This window comes from Mustela nivalis, assembly GCF_964662115.1.
Source record: "Mustela nivalis genome assembly, chromosome: 16".
NCBI lineage: Eukaryota > Metazoa > Chordata > Mammalia > Carnivora > Mustelidae > Mustela > Mustela nivalis.
In genome coordinates, this window is record NC_139035.1 from 20,646,748 (window position 1) to 20,664,675 (window position 17,928).

The 17,928-nt window shown below is 37.0% G+C and overlaps 1 protein-coding gene across 5 annotated transcripts in view; it reads left to right on the forward strand.

Moving 5' to 3' along the window:
• The window catches only part of SWT1 (SWT1 RNA endoribonuclease homolog), a gene marked incomplete at its 5' end in the record, with an annotated part of 101,980 nt that overhangs the window by 66,475 nt on the left and 17,577 nt on the right, over nucleotides 1–17,928 (forward strand). For all 5 annotated transcript variants that reach the window (XM_082702954.1, XM_082702956.1, XM_082702955.1 and 2 more), the window contains one exon: nucleotides 16,049–16,115. In XM_082702954.1, the coding sequence (XP_082559080.1) occupies nucleotides 16,049–16,115 (67 nt within the window). The remainder of the gene's footprint in view (nucleotides 1–16,048; nucleotides 16,116–17,928) is intronic.

Here is a 17,928-nt window from a genome sequence, read left to right on the forward strand (position 1 = left end):
GATGCGGTGCTCAGTCTCACAACTCTGAGGTCATAACCTGAGCCAAAACCAAGAGTCGAAGGCTTAACTGACTGAGCCACCCAGGCACCCCAAAAGTCACTTCAAATAGAATTCCACGTTCAGAAATGTATTGTCAATTGAACCACCCAGGTGCCTCTGTATTGCCAGTTCTTGAACTTAGATACGTCTATGATGAAATGACTTGGGGGACCGGACCATTGTTTCTGTACCTGGTCCTTATAGATGTCTGTCCTCTGCCTCAGGTCCGTGTTTTATCTGGGCTCTAGGGAGATTGGTTCCTGCTGCCACTACCTATCTGTCTACCACCAATAAAGCCACTGATCTCTCTTTTCTCTTCATGCTGAGATATGAAAACTATTCTTAGTTCAACTAAGATACAGTAGGACTTTATCGAGGGAACCTTCACTAAAAAGCTAATGAATGTATGACTAAAGAGAAAGAAAAAAAAGACAAGAGCAGTTTTCTTATATAGTTTCAGTCAGATGTTGTCTGGTGTTATCTCAAAGGCTGGCTGATACGGGGTGTTGTGCAGAACACCAACTGTAGCATCTCCATGTACTTCAACTTCCTCATACGTTGAAGGCCAGTTTCCAAGAGTGTCCAAAAATATTGGGTGAAAGGTATATTGCCTTAATCCTATAATGTCATTACCCCTATAGTCACAGACCTGCCTAGACCCAGGGGAAGGGAATGTAGACACGGTTGATAGAAGGAGGAATGTCAGCATTACATTGTAAGAAGGACAAGAGATCTTGTTGTGTGGCCATTTTAGAACACAACAGTTTATATCCCTTCAACTGCCCAAATATACTTATTCCCTCTTCTCAAGACCACTATGTTTTATTCCATTATGAAATTAGCTTAAAATCTAGGATCTTATCATTTAAATCAAGTTCAGGTTGGTTGAGACAAGGCTTCTTTGGTGTGACTCCTTGGGTACCATTCTTTTGTGAACTAAAGAGACAAGTTAGTTGCCGCCATCTCCCAACATATAACATCAAAATAGGCAAGGATACGTGCTATATAACTTCATATTCAAAATGGGGCTGGGGGAACAAGAGGCACACAGAATTCTTAGCAATTCTAGAATTGAGCTATGCACGTGTTGCCACTTCTTTCGTTAGGCAGGGCTCAGTCCTGCTGCCTGCAAATTATTTACAGATGTTGTTGACTCTGTTCTCTGGGCTCTTGGTTTTGGCCTCTGAACTTTTAACATAAGCTGCAAATGAGGAGCCTTCTCAGCCTGCCTCCTGTTCATAAAAGGTAGGAGAGTCCGAAACCTCTTTTCATTTTGTATTATCTCTAGCCCATGTAGTCCAAGGAGTGGTACTTGTACTAGAACTTTCCTCTAAAACACTATCTTCTGTGAATCTTACTGGGGTTCACTCCAATAGATAAAAATCACAACCACAAATTTGTTTGAAATAAACACTTGCACTTAAACTCTACTTTGGGTTCCTGCCACTGCTTCAGGGCCATGCCGTCAATATTTTTGGAAGTCTTGTCTACCGGAATTTGTGAGGCACACTCTTAAGACCCCCAAAGGGCCATTTGTCTGTCTGAAAAATTCTCCAGGGCACCATAGGTCTTTCTGAGGTTTCAGCAAAAGGTTTTATGGTAATACTATTACTGTTTTCATCTTTAAACCATGTTTTCCTGCCAAACCTATTAAAGGTAAATATTGACTAATATAGTTATGATCTACTGATAAATTCCGTTGTTACTTTATGAACTCTTGATACACTCTGTGCTTTTGCAACATGTTTCCTAGACTCACCCCTAGATCCTGTCCCCACCACCCTCCCCTCTGCATAGGCTCTCCTTTTGTGATCACATCTACTCCCAATCTCTTCATGAACATTATTTCAGTCTTACTCTCTCCTCCGTTCAGTTGTGAGCTTGCTGCCTGTCCTCTAACTGGCTAAAACTGAGTTCATCATTTAAATTCGTGCCACGTGACTCCTTTCTGTTTTTGTCTCTATTTCTTTTTTGAAAATTTTCTTACTGTGTTCAGTTAGCCAACATATAGTACATCATTAGTTTTTGATGTAGTGTTCAGTGATTCATTAGTTATGTATAACACCCAGTGCTCTTCACAGCATGTGCTCTCCTTAAGGTACAGCATTCTCTGTCCTTTTGCTTAAATTTGTTCATTGTATGTTCATATTAGTATATGGTTACTGATTGTTGTCTGAGCAGTTCTGTGATTTTTGTTGAACTTTCCAACTGTAATTGTAAGCTTTTCACTTTTTTAGTAATGCTTTCAACATTTGCTTCCATAACATTTGTGATGTTATGGTGTATCTTCCTGGCGAATTGATCTCCTTTACTTCTTTTTTTTTTTTTTTTTTTTAAAGATTTTATTTATTTATTTGACAGAGAGAGATCACAAGTAGGCAGAGAGGCAGGCAGAGAGAGAGAGGAGGAAGCAGGCTCCCTGCTGAGCAGAGAGCCCGATGCGGGACTCGATCCCAGGACCCTGAGATCATGACCTGAGCCGAAGGCAGCGGCTTAACCCACTGAGCCACCCAGGCGCCCCTCCTTTACTTCTAATAATTTTCCCCTTCAGGGGGGAAAGTTTCTGGCAGTTACTACTGCCAGACCAACTCTCTATTTTTTTTTTTGCTAGTATTTTCTCTTATCTCCAACCATTCTAGGTCATTGTTTCTGTAATTAAAAAATTTTTTTAAACTTAAATTCCACTTAGTTAACATATAATGTATTACTAGTTTTGGGGATAGAGTTCAGTGGCTCATCACTTGCATGGAACACCCCGTGTTCAGTACCTCACATGCTCTTTTTAATGTCCATCCCCCAGTTACCGCACCCCCACCTTTTTTCATTTTTTTTTTTTTTACATGACATAAAGCTACACTTGTTTTTTGATTGATAATAAGTAAAATCTATTTACATAAATATTATTACTGGTATATTTGGACTTATTTATACCATCATTTTATTTTTTAAGTTTCAAACAGGTTTATTAATCCAGAAATACCACCCTACATTTGCAAATGTTGAGATCTTTAAGGATAAACAATTGTTACAGAAACTATAAGAAAACAGCACAGAAGTGCTTACTCATAGGTTGTAGACATAAACCCACAGAATGAAAGAACTAAAACAACAACAACAACAAAACCTTTCTGAGGACTATACAAATGGATATTTGAGATGAAGGGAGACTTCTTACTCATCATTGAACTAAAATGTTGGCTTGTGTTCATGTTATTAAACAAAAACTGTGTTCCCCAAACATCTACAAGGTCAGCTACTAAAATTCTTTATGAATTACTTTATGAATTACTTTTTTCTTTATGAATTACTCTTTAAAGATTCATAGTAAGGGCCAGCCTGAAGTGCACCAGTGTGGGGCTGCGCAATGTCACTTTACCTTTTGTGTTTGTCTAATTTTCCTTTGTCCTTGCTTGCCTTTTATTGGCTTGAACAAGGTGTAATGTTAGTTTTCTCCAATCCTTCTTTTATACCACTACTCATTGGGAAGTTGCACATTTTATTTCCATTTTCTATTTCTATTGATACCCTTACACTAATAAATGCATACTTGATTTATAAAGTCTAAAACTATCAGGATTGGGGCACCTGGGTGATTCACTCAGTCATTAAGCATCTGACTCTTGATTTTAGCTCAGGTTATGATCTCAGGGTCATAATACGAAGCGTTGGGCTCCCGCTGGGTATGGAGTCCGCTTGGGATTTTCTCTCTCTCCCTCTCCCTTTGCACCCTTCCCCACCAAGAAAATCAGGATTATTCAGATCTTGAGTAAGATAAGGATCTTAAGAACACTTAACTTCTGATCTCCCTCTCATGTCTTCCTTATCCTTCCTTCCTTCCTTTTTTTTAAGATTTTATTTATTTATTTATTTATTTGACAGACAGAGATCACAAGTAGGCAGAGAAGCAGGCAGAGAGAAAGGAGGAAGCAGGCTCCCCGCTGAGCAGAGAGCCCATAGGGGGGTTCGATCCCAAGACCCTGGGATCACAACCTGAGCCGAAGGCAGAGGCTTTAATCCACTGAGCCACCCAGGTGCCCCTTTATCCTTATTTTCTAACATTATAGTTTCACATTGTTTTAAACCACTCCCCAGACTATTTATTATTACATAAAATAGTTTTTGTTTTTAGCACCATGATATTTATTAGGTGTTTGGAAATTTCAGTGCTTCCTTGATCCTACTCTTTCTTTTAGGTTCAGTTTCCTATTTCATGAAGCAAATTTTTGAGTTGTTCTTTTAGTGAAGACCTGACTCACAATGTTTTGCTTTCATTCTTAATTGATACTAGCTCAGTGTGGATTCCAGGCTGACAATTATTTTCCCTGAGCACACTGAACATAAAATTTCATTATCTTCTGTCCTCTTGGAAATGGGAAATTAGCTGTCAGCATATTGCTTTTTCTTAGTAGGTCATCTGTCTTCTTTTTTCTCTGACAGCTTTTAAGATACTCCTCTATAAGTTATATGTTTAGTAATTTTATCTCGATATGTCTAGCTTTGGTCTTAATTTTTATTTTTTAATTTAAATTCAATTAATTAACATGTAGTATATTATTAGTTTAAGAGGTAGAGTTCAGTGATTCATCAGTCTTATATAACACCCAGTGCTAATTAGATCACTTGTCCTCCTAAGGCCCATCACCCAGTTACTCCATCCCCCACTCTCATCCCCTCCAGCAACCCTCAGTTTGTTTCCTATAGTTAGGAGTTTCTTTTATGGTTTGTCTTCCTCTCTGATTTTGTCTTCTTTTATTTTACACTCCCTTCTTCTGTGATCCTAGCATAATACACTCTAATTCCATCTATGTTGTTGCAAATGGCGGGACTTCATTTTTTTTGATGGCTGAATAATATCCCATTGTGAGTGTGTGTGTGTGTGTGTGTGTGTATGTACACATATACACACACATCTTCTTTATCCATTCATCTGTCGATGGACATCTGGGCTCTTTCCATAGTTAAGCTATTGTGGACATTTGCTGCTATAAACATTGGGGTGCATATGCCCCTTCAGATAATTACATTTGTATCTTTGTGGTAGATACCCAGTAGTGCAATTGCTGGTTAGCTCTATTTTCAACGTTTTGAGGAACCTCTCTGTTTTCCAGAGAAGCTGCCCCAGCTTGCATGCCCACCAGCAGTGTAAGAGGGTCCCCTTCTTCTGCATCCTCGTCAACATCTGTCATTTCCTGTCTTGTTAATTTTAGCCATTCTGACTATTGTAAGGTGGTATCTCATTGCAGTTTTGATTTGTATTTCTCTGATGCTGAGTGTTGAGCATTTTTTCATGTGTCTGTTGGCCATTCTTTTTTGGAGAAATGTCTTATGTCTTCTCCCATTTTTAAACTGGATTATTTGGTTTTTTTGGGTGTTGAGTTTTATAAGTTCTTTATAGATTTTGAATACTACCCTTTTATCTGATAAGAGTTGCAAATATCTTCTTCCATTCTACTGGTGGTTTTTTGATTTTGCCGACTGTTTCCTTTGCTGTGCAAAAGTTTTTATCTTGATGAGGTCCCAATAGTTCATTTTTGCTTTTGTTTCCCTTGCCTTTGGAGACATGTCTAGCAAGAAGTTGCTGTGGCCCAGGTCAGAGAGTTTGCTGCCTGGGTTCTCCTCTAGGATTTTGTTGGATTCCTGTCTCACATTTAGGTCTTCCATCCATTTTGAGACTGTTTTTGTGCATGGTGTAAGGAAATGGCCCAGTTTCATTCTTCTGCATGTGGCTACACAATTATCCCAACACCATTTGGTGAAGAGACCGTCTTTTTTCCTTTGGATGTTCTTTTTGGCTTTGTCGAAGATTAGTTGACCATAAAGTTGAGGGTCCATTTCTGGGTTCTCTGTTCTTTTCCACCGATCTATATGTCTATTTTTGTGTCAGTGCCATACTGTCTTGATTACAGCTTTGATATAGAGCTTGACGTCTGGCATTGTAATTTCTTGGTTGATCCATTTATTCTTTGGTAGGATGCTCTTCAACCTCCATGTATTTGAGTTCTTTACAAATTTTCTCTCGTGATTGAGTTCCAGTTTTGAAGCACTGTGGTCTGAAAATATGCCAGGGAATGATCCCCATCTTTTGGTACCAGTTGAGACTTGATTTGTGACCCACTGTGTAATCTGTTCTGGAGAATGTTCCATGTGCACTCGAGAAGATTGTATATTCTGTTGCTTTAGGATGGAATGTTCTGAATATATCTGTGAAGTCCCTCTGGTCCAGTGTGTCATTCAAAGTCCGTGTTTCCTTTTTGATCTTCTGCTTAGGTGATCTGTCCATTGTAGTGAGTGGGGTGTTGAAGTCCCCTATTACTGTATTATTATTAATGTGTTTCTTTAATTTTGTTATTGGTAGGTTTATATAATTTAGCCATGTTATGCTCCCATGTTAGGGGCATAAATATTTATAATTGTTAGATCTTCTTGTTTGATAGACCCTTTAATTATGGTATAGTGTCCTTCCTCATCTCTTATTACAGTCTTTGGTTTTAAATCTAATTTATTTGATATAAGGATTGTTGCTGCAGATTTCTTTTGATGTCCATTAGCATGATAAATGGTTTTCTACCCTTTCACTTTCAATCTGGAGGTGTTTTGGGGTCTAAAATGAGTCTCTTGAAGTCAGCATATTGATGGGTTTTGCTTTTTTATCCAGTCTAATACCTTGTGTCTTTTGACACAAGTCCCCAAATTTACAAGTTTAGGAATTTTATCAGTTTACTGAAACCTTCTCAGACTCACAGTAATCAAATTGAGAACAAAGTAAGCTGATACATCAGAATGCCTATTGATTTATTTACCATGAAGTTAGTAACTGAACCAAAATATTTATATCCTGGTTGAGTCTTAGAGGAAAGTTTACATTACAAACTAGAGTATTACCATGTTTTGTTGCTGACTTCTGGGGGTATGGGCCTCAAGCTAAAGTAATTTCTCTTCCACTCCGGTGCTGCTTCTGCTTCAGTAGGGTGAGCAATGCCCCTATAAGGGGAATTCTTTTCCTTTAATCTCTTCTTCCAGGTTCTATGCAGACTACTACTTTTGGTTGACTTTGTCAGTTCTGGTAGTTATCTCAAAATTTTGAAACACAACGGACAGACATCAGTGTTGTTTACATTGCTTTCATTACATTCCTGTTTCCTAAGGATATATCTTGATGACTTTGATTTGAATGTGATGATCATTAAGTGTCTATCAGCTGTGTATTTGCAAACCATATCTTCAGATGAGTATTCATTGTACAGGTTCTAGATATCTAGAGGCATTTTGAGTAGGTTTAAATCACTGCTCTTTTACTTCGTGGACTGACTCCAAAGAGACTGAGATTATGACCATTATATTATTATGCTTATAAGCCAATATAGAAAATATACTGTAGGTAGAGGCTAATGACCCAGATAAAAGGATGTGTGAAAAGTATATGGATATATAGTATTGTAACCTTCCTACAAAATTAATAGAAAGCTGTAGTATTTGTCAGTATATTTTTATTGTATGTATATATATATATGTATACACACATATATAAATATACTTAACACATACTTAAGTCATATAATCTGTTTCTTTATCTATTGGAATTATATTTTACTTCTGTAGAATTGTTTTTACAATTAAATTACAAATGTACTCATTAAAATTACCTATAAACTCTTCTTGTCCTATTACCAGCTTTAGAAAAAAGATTTCCAGTAGATCAAATTTTAATTATTAATTGTGGTCAAACTACTCAAAAGTTCCTATATTTAATACTTATATCTAATTAGGGACGCCTGGGTGGCTCAGTTGGTTAAGCGGCTGCCTTCAGCTCAGGTCATGATCCCAGCGTCCTGGGATCGAGTCCCACATCAGGCTCCTTGCTTGGCAGGGAGCCTGCTTCTCCCTCTGCCTCTGCCTGCCACTCTGTCTGCCTGTGCTTGCTCTCGCTTCTCTCTCTATGACAAATAAATAAAATAAAATCTTTAAAAAAAATACTTATATCTAATTAGTATAATCACCTTGCAAAGTTTTTTGTCCCTGAAGGGAAAGCTGGAACATACAATTTATCTAATTTGTTTAATTTTTTTCTTTTTACCAGTTCTAATTATATATGGTGTTCTTTCAAAATTTACAGCTGATGGATATTTCCCATTTGCATAGCTGATTTCACCAAATTAACTATAGAAAACATATCATTCTAATTTTACTTGTAATAAGTGACCAAAAATAAAAAATAAAAAAGGGTACTCTAGGATCTAAGACTTTTTTGGATAAATTTTCACCCAGTTTATCAGTAATACACTTTAAACTGTCAACAAAATCTAGTTTGGTAGTATTGGTTGTCCAGGGACATCATATATTAAAATCAGAAGAACAGAGCTTTGGGGGGGTCATAATAACAGGGAGTTGAATCCTAGTTCCATCCATCACCAAGTTCCTAGTTCCAACCTATTACCAAGATAGGTTAACCTTTTTGTATCTTTTTTCCTGATCTAGAAAGTGGAGTTTATAAAAGTTGCTTTATTAAATTACAGAGATTAGAGATAGCATTTGTTCAGTCCGGCACTGGTTAGATGCTGAACAAATTATATTATCCCCAATAATAATGTAACAGCAGCTCATAATAATAGCGAAGGCTTGCATCAGTTCTTGGCTTTAGAGAATGTAAAATGAGTTTTTCAAATAATGCTGTAAGCAAACATTTTCACTTTGTGTAATTACTTTTTTTTTTTTTAAGATTTTATTTATCCATTTGACAGAGAGAGATCACAAGCAGACAGAGAGGCAGGCAGAGAGGGAGATAGAGGGAAGCAGGCTCCCTGCCGAGCAGAGAGCCCGATGCGGGACTCGATCCCAGGACCCCGAGATTATGACCTGAGCCGAAGGCAGCGGCTTAACCCACTGAGCCACCCAGGCGCCCTGTGTAATTACCTTTTTTAATCTAATTTTTTATTGTGGTAAAACATACCATAAAATTTACCATCATTTTCATTTTAAGTGTACTTAAAAGGGTATTCATGTGGTATTAAATACATTCATAGTGCACAGCCATCACACTATCCATCTCTGTAACTTTAAATTCTATAATATTCACCCATCTCTATAATTGAAACTGTATTCCCATTAACTCATTTCCCCCCTGTAGCCTTTAACAGCCAACATTTTACTGTCTATGATTTTGACTACTCTAAATATATACACAAAAGAGTTGAAAACAGGGTCTCAAAGATCATGATCATATGATCATAGCAGCACTAGGCTTAATACATAAAACATGGAAACAACTCAAGTGCCCATCAGCAGATGAATAGTTAAGCACTATGGCATAATACATAAAATGGAATATTATTCAACCTTAAAAAGGAAGGAAATTCTGACATAGGCTACAGCATGGATAAGCCTTGAGGACATTATGCTAAGTGAAGTAAACCATGTAATTATTTTTTAAACTTAATTAATTTTTTCACACTCTCAAAAACTATTTTAAAGATGATATTAATGTAAAACTCTGTCTTGCCAGCAGGGAACATAATATATTCAGTTCTGTGGGATGTAAGTTATGATTTATAAATACCCAAGAATATGCTCTCTCTTCTTTTGGATTTCTAGAATTAGATATTAAACTTGAATATTCTAGCCATCTTTTCCCGCTCCTGAGTCTGTTGCTTTATTTTTTCTAAGTAGGAGGAAAGCTTTGTTTGAATTTTTAAAATTCTAATTGAAAAAGTAGTCCATTTAATGCATTGTTTTATTTTTAATTTTAGTCAGATTATTTGGTTAACTTTTATCTTTTTTTTTTTTTAAGATTTTATTTATTTGTTTGAGAGAGGGATCACAATTAGGCAGAGAGGCAGGCAGAGAGAGAGGGGGAAGTAGGCTCCCCGCTGAGCAGAGAGCCTGACATGGGGCTCAATCCCAGGTCCCTGAGATCATGACCCGAGTTGAAGGCAGAGGCTCAACACTCTGAGCCACTCAAGTGCCCAACTATTATCTTTTTAAAAATTTTGAGTGGATAGGGGCACCTGGGTGGCTTGGTTAAACATCTGACTCTTGATTTCAGCTCATGTCATGATCTCAGAGTTGTGAGATTGAGTCCCTAGTTGCCTCCTTGCTGTGCATGGGGCCTGCTTAGGATTCTCTGTCTCCCTCTTCCTCTGCCCATTTCACCTTTAGAAAAAAAAAAAAAAGAATCAATAGTCTTTCTTTTTTATTAAAGAGATCTATTGATAGTGGCTGAGAGCGAAGTGAAATTTGTGTGATTCAGATGAACATGTTGATTATTTAATGCTAATTGCTCATAGATAAGAAAACTCAAAGTGCTTATATGGTTAAGTGTCAGGACTTCTAGTGAGTCTTAGTTCTGCTTCTAATTATATAGCTTTGAGAAAGATGTAACAACTATAAAGATTGTGTGTTTGAGCATATACAAAACAGTTTACCAGAAGCATTTGATAAAAGGCAAATTAAAGAGTTTCTTTGCTTACATTTAGAACTCTTTAATTATTTTTTTTAAAGATTTTACCCATTTCTTTGAGTGAGAGAGTGCGTGTGCACGAGCTGGGGGAGGGGCAGTGGGAGAGGAAGAAGCAGACTCCTCACTGAGCAGGGAGGCTAAGTCCTGGGGCTCAATCGCAGGACCCTGAGATCATGACCTGAGCTAAAGGCAGATGCTCAGTCAACTGAGCCACCCAGGTGCCCCTAAAATTCTTTAAAAGAACTTTATATTTCATTTGACTTTATAAAATCATTTAGAGGCAAGAAGATGGTGGTGATTATCCTTTTTATTAGTAAAAAAATCATGGAGTTAAACTAATTGAGATTTAAATATCACCACTCTCTGTAATCTTGGGCAAGTGTTTTGTAACTCTGACCCTTAGTTTCTACATCTGAAAACTGGTTTTCATAACAGCTAATATATATTGACATATGCCAGGCATGTACTAAACTTCTTAGACACATTATTTTATGTAGTTTGCATAGTAACTTTATAGGGTAAGTCCTGCTCCATACTCATTTCACAGGTGAACACCAGAAGTGCAGAAAAGCAGATGATTTGATCAAGGTCACATAACTAAATTTGTGATACTAAAAAAATTAGAGATGATGTATGTAATATGGATGTAAAGCAGTGTCAGACTCTGAAGTGTTCAGCAAGACATTATCTATTAATTGCTGATGCTGTTTTAAAAGAAACCAAAGTGCATTTGGGTCAGATTTGGTTTATAAATAATCTACAAGTTGAGGTTTCAATACTATTTCAGATGTCTGATTCCCCAACTCTGACTCCAGAATTCCAAGGTAAAATTTCCAGATTAACAACTTGAAGAGAGGCAACCATGTCTCTTAATTTTCTCTTATTTATGTATTTATTTATTCTCTTTTAAAATTTTTTTATTAACATATAATGGTATTATTAGCCCCAGGGGTACAGGTCTGTGAAGGTTTACACACTTCACCACACTCACCATAGCACATACCTTCCCCAGTGTCCATAACCCCACCATCCTCTCCTTACCCTCTCCCCCTGCAACCCTCAGTTTGTTTTGTGAGATTAAGAGTCTTTTATGGTTGTCTCCCTCCCGATCCCATCTTGTTTCATTTATTCTTTTTTTTTTTTTTTAAAGATTTCATTTATTTATTTTACAGACAGAGACCACAAGTAGGCAGAGAGGCAGGCAGAGAGAGGGGGGGAAGTAGGCTTCCTGCCAAGCAGAGAGCCCAATGCAATGTGGGGCTCGATCCCAGGACCCTGGGATCATGACCTGAGCTGAAGGCAGAGGCTTAACCCTCTGCCCCTTGTTTCATTTATTCTTTGCCTAACCCCCAAACCCTCCACATTGCCTCTCAACTTCCTCATATCGGGGAGATCATATGATAATTGTCTTTCTCTGATTGACTTATTTCACTCAGCATGATACCCTCTAGTTCCATCCATGTCGTTGCAAATGGCAAGACTTAATTTCTTTTGATGGCTGCATAGTTAATTTTCTCTTATATTCCATGGCTCTTAATATATATTTGAGAAAGTCGTGTGCATTTGATAAATACTTACTGATGATTATAAATTTCTCTTGAAAGGGAAAATGTGGATGTATTTATAAATTAAAAATGGCCATTTTCTGGGGCTCCTGGGTGGCTCAGTGGGTTAAGCTGCTGCCTTCGGCTCAGATCATGATCTCAGGGTCCTGGAATCGAGTTCCACATTAGGCTCTCTGCTCGGCAGGGTGTCTGTCTCCCCCTCTCTCTCTGTCTGCCTCTCTGCCTACCTGTGATCTCTATCAAATAAATAAATAAAATCTTTTAAAAAATGGCCATTTTCTGTAGAGTATTTCATTTCCTTTAAGGGTTAATTATTTCATTCCATTATTTAAAAAGTTGCCATTGGAGGGTAATTTTAGGACTTTCATTATAAGAGTCTTTTGTTTTCACATTGGTATAAGAAAAAGAAAATGAGAAAGCTATAGAGAAGGCTGACCGCTCAAGAATTTCTGTGTGGGGAATTACTAAGGCATGGAAGTCCATAAGCCATTTTTCTCCATTTATTTTTTTTGTATATTTTCAACAAGCTGTACTTCTGCTTAGTGAAAGTTGGCAATTTTTTTAGTACCAGGCCAAATTCCATTCTCATCAACTCAGAGTTCATAGGACATATTGAAGTCTAAATTTACCCTAGATTGAGTGTGTTTTAATAAAGATGGCCTAGTGTATTGGGGCCTCACTTTACCTCAAAACAGTCTTTAAGAATAGTAAATTTTAGGGCATCTGGGTGGCTCAGTCCTTAAGCGGCCACCTTCAGGTCCTGGGATCGAGCCCTGCATGGGGCTCCTCCCTGCTTGGCGGGAAGCCTGCTTCTCCCTCTCCCACTCCCCCTGCTTGTGTTCCCTCGCTTGCTGTCCCTCTTTAAAAAAGAAATTAAAAAAAATTAAAGTTAAAAATTAAATTAAAATTAATTAAAAATTAAGTTAACATTAAAATTAATAAAAATAAAAACATAAAGATAAACATTTAGAATTTAAAAAATATTAATTTTATAGCAAATTCTGTAATACATATCCTAGTTTTAGAAAACAGCTTGAATAGTTTTAGTCTGATTATAACAGTAACATATCTGTGAATGATGCTGGCATACCAGTATGCCTTTCTTTGTTAGAACATAATTTTGTGGTATTTAGTCAGACAATCAGATCTTTACATTTGGAGCAAATGCCTTCTTCCTTTGAATTTTAAGATTTCTGTGTTTCATCACTGGAATAACTTGTGAACTTGTTTGTTTACAAGTAGCAATTGATAAGTGGGAGGAGATTTTCAAATGAGCAACAATGAGATATTTTTCTTCATTATCTTCCTGTGCTTGGTCAGGAATTTTTTTTTTTTTTTCTTTCACAAACTCTTTAGAATTACGATGCTTTGGTTTACTATGCAGCTTTGTCTTTTTTGTTCACTGATGTATCCAAGGGCCTGGAACAGTGCTTGGCTCATAGTAGGACCCAAATATTTGTTGAATGAGAGAATAAAGGGTCTCTTGTTCAGCTCTTGGGCAACTCTAGTATGCATCTTGCTTTTTTACTTACCAGATATATTTGGAGGTTTAGCCACTATCCACTAGATTTCGACTCATCCACTGACTCTATATTATAGTAGGATATTAATTTATAGTGACACCTGTGCTTTGTGATGGTAAGAGGGAAAGAACGTACAGACTGACACACTGTAGAGACAGAAAGTAGATTAGTGGTTGCTCGGAGCTGGCATTGGAGGTGAGAACAGAAAGTGGCTGCAGAGGCCAGTAGGGATCTGTTTGGGTGAAGGAAATGCTCTGAAACTGCGTTGTGGTAATAGATGCACGGCACTATAACTTACTAAAAATCACTGAGTGTCGGAGTAAGTGAATTTACAGTATGTGAACTGTATTTCAGTAAAATTGTTAAAAAAACAAAACCAGGTTGGGAGTCTAAAAATTTTTGGAAAAATTGGAAAACTAGCATGATGTAATTATTTATTTCTTACTTTAGGTATGACTTGTTGCTATAGATAACTAATTTGCCTCAAACCAATTTTCTTGTGAAGTATTTCAGGACAGAGAGATGTTCATTTATTCTCTGGAAAAGTACTTCTTTGTGATGTTATCTTGGAATATATAAGGCTTTCAATATAAAACATCTTGTTACATCTAATTTCCTAATTCTCCTTTATAGGAATAATCTAAGGCTAGCAAGATGAATAGATGTAAATTACTTCACATTGCTGGTAGTTTGTTTACATTTGGTTACAAAATTAGGACATCCTATTTTTTTTTTTCCATTGACTTTCTGAAAGATTAACTCTTAGATTACTTTCTTTTCATTTTCTTAAGCGAATTATTTGTGGGCTCTCTCACCGATGTATTAACCTCCCCCTCCCATCCTCCACCACTTTTTTTTTTTTTTTTTTGGTTTGGAGATTATTTGTATTTTAAAATTACTTGTTGGGTGAAAGAAGTTTTTCCACGAAACTAGTATTTTTTGTATTCCGTATGTGTCTCCTCCCCAGGAGTACAGCCCCTTAAAAAATTCGACTCTGTCCTGAAAAATTATTTATAAAAGCTTTCCCACAAGTCTAATAAAAGCCATTAATCTAAAGATCTAATTAAGTTTATTGAGATCAGTTAACTCTGAAGTCCGAAGATGTCAAGCATTGGCAAGGACGTGAGGACCTAGAGACATTGTAATTAAAAGGCACTTGTATTTTAAGAATGAATAGAGGTGGCTTGATTTCTCATCAGTTAGATCATTGTGCAGTTATTCTGTGGCTTGGAACTATTAGATGATAATGGTTGTCATTGTTACTCTTACAATATTTAGTGCTGGCTGTATGTCAGATACTGTTCTAAAGACTTTCCTTAAGGCACTCATTTGATTCTGATAAGAATCCTGCGAAGTCAGGATTACTACTATCCTCATTTAACAGATAAAGGAAAATAGATCACACAGAACTCACAGGGTAACAGGGTCACAGGGTCACAGCTAGGAAAACCAAAATCAAAAGACAACTTTTCTGTTTTCTTTTTTCAAAAGCAAAAAAGCTAAAAAACGACAAACCATAAGTGACTCTTAATCTCACAAAACAAACTGAGGGTTGCTGGGGGGAGGGGGTTTGGGAGAAGGGGGTGGGATTATGGACATTGGGGAGGGTATGTGCTTTGGTGAGTGCTGTGAAGTGTGTAAACCTGGTGATTCACAGACCTGTACCCCTGGGGATAAAAATATATGTTTATAAAAAATAAAAAGTTAAAAAAAAAAAAAGGCAAAAAAAAAAAAAATTTCTAGCTAAATGAAAAAAAAAAAAAAAAAGCTAAAAAACCTTCATCCTGAAAGGGTTAAGAAATCTGTAGTATAAGAAAATAAGAATTAATACTCTGCTGCTAGGTGGAGAAATATGCTCTTCCATTTCCTTCTTTATTTTTATTTTTTCCTTGTTTCCATTTGTATTTTTATGTTTCTGTTATTTATAAATTTATATTTTTATGTCCTTACGTTACTTTCCATTGTGACTTTTATGACTCATTGTTATTCTCAGTGACTGACATGCTCTGTTTACTCATAATTTTTCATACTGTGCTAGGCTGATAGTTGAAACAGTATTACTTGAATTTAGTCAGAAATCTTTTATTAGGATTTCTTTTATGCGTCTGATAGTTTAATCAGTTGTCCACTGGGATTGGTTGAACATTTCTGTGGCAACTCCTCAAGTGTTACCTGTTGCTTAAAAGGTATGAAGTGTAATCGCACCTCTTATTTCTGTGTTTTGAGAAATCTGTATTATTTTAATTCCAAAGGTGAATTTCACATAAGAATGCTTATGCTCGTTGGTTAAGTAGTAATGTAAGTATCAATATAAATAAGCAAAAAATTTTAATAAATTGATCTCTGTTGAATTAAACTAACCATACAGTAAATGATCTCACAGTATGGATATATTTTGAGGAAAAGTTCAAGGTATTATCTTTTTAAATCATTCATTCCCATTCCTTTGTTTTTATTTTATTTTTTAGGATTTTGGCCCCTAACAGTAATTATCAAGATGTTGAGCCCCTCTATAACTTCCTAATCAAGTATGAGGTATGAGAAATATTTTAAAATGTTTATCATATTTCCACCATAAACAAGTTTTACTAAAATAAGCATGATAGAGGTCTAAAACCATCGGAATGCTATTTAACTGGCATTTGCTTTAAATTTTCAAAGGCCACGGAAGTCTGTCAAAGACAGATTAAACTTTTTCTTTCATTCATAAAATAAAAACATAAGAGTCCTGTAATAACACACTTTCTCCAGCACAGAATTGTTTCTCATTAGGGGTGCGGTTGGCATTTCGGGAACAGGTCATTTCTCCATTGTGTGGAACACGGCAGGTGTTCGCATTGCTGCTCCTCACACACTACATCCCAATATCTGAGTCAGTGTAACAACCGAAAATATCCTTCTGCCCCACTCAGCTCACAGACCCAGACGGCCCCTAGGGAGAAAGAGCCACCTCAGTTTGAGAACCAGCGATTAGTGAAAAGGAAAGCTATGATTCTGCTTCCTCTGTAGTTGCAGCATACACCCTTGGTGTGAGAGCTGGGGGTTGTGGCGAGGCTCTGGTGTGTTTTGTGACTGAACTTGGGAGCTTTCCTCATCAGCACTGAGTGAGGGAGAGTATTCTATTCTATTTTTTTAATTTTTTCAGTGTTCCAAGATTCATTGTTTATGCATCACACCTAGTGCTCCACGCCATATGTGCCCTTCTTAATACCCACCACCAGGCTCACCCATCGCCCCACTCAGAACCTTCAGTTTGTTTCTCAGAGTCCACAGTCTGTCATGGTTTGTCTCCCCCTCTGATTTCCCTCAACTCGCTTCTCCTCTCCATCTCCCAATGTGTCCTCCGTGTTATTCCTTATGCTCCACAAGTAAGTGAAACCGTACGGTAATTGACTCTCTCTGCTTGACTTATTTCAGTCAGCAAAATCTCCTCCAGTCAAGGAGAGCATTCTGTTGATCTTCAGTTTCTCTTCCCATGTACGTGTATGTTCTTTCAAGTGCGCACGTGTGTGTGTGTGTGTGTGTGTGTTATAAGTTTTTAAATGCTCCAAATGAAGGAATGTGACGTATATTCAGGTCTCACATTTCTTATGGAGTCCAACTTTTTTTTTAAGATTTTATTTGTTTGACAGAGAGAGACACAGTGAGAGAGGGAACACAAGCTGGGGGAGTGGGAGAGGGAGAAGCAGGCTTCCCGCTGAGCAGGGAGTCCCATGCGGGCTTGATCCAGGACCCAAAGGCAGATGCTTAACACCTGAGCCACCCAGGCGCCCCTGGAGTCCAACTTTTTAAAATATATTCACTTTTATTTCTGGTTTGCCCTTTATATATGTCTTTGTATGTAACATCTGACATTAAGAACACAGACAGGGGTCAAACTACCTGTGTTCAAATGTCGGGTCTACCCCTTTTCAACTGTATGGTATGCTCTTAGAAGAGTTACTTAGTTCTCTTTGTCTCAGTTTCTTCATCTGTAAAATGGGAATAACATCAGTAGATAAATAAGAGATATTTTTTAAAGAATAAATAGTTTAAGGTACATGAAGTGTTTCTAAACAGTACCAGACACATTGCTAAGGGTTCAGTAGTGTTACCTTGTTTATGGAGTGTGTAGTGTTTATGTGTGCTTTTTAGAAAATCAGACTTAATACTGTATTGATAATAAATGTATTGATAATAAACCCATGATGTGTTTATTAAGAGGATTTCTTCTTTGGGGATGATTTATATAATTATTACAGCATACTTTTTGAATTTTAAATGGAGTCATTAATTCTAACAAAAATATATTTGTGGAAACAATAGGGCAATTTAAAAATTACATATCCTGGAAAAATCTGGGACATAG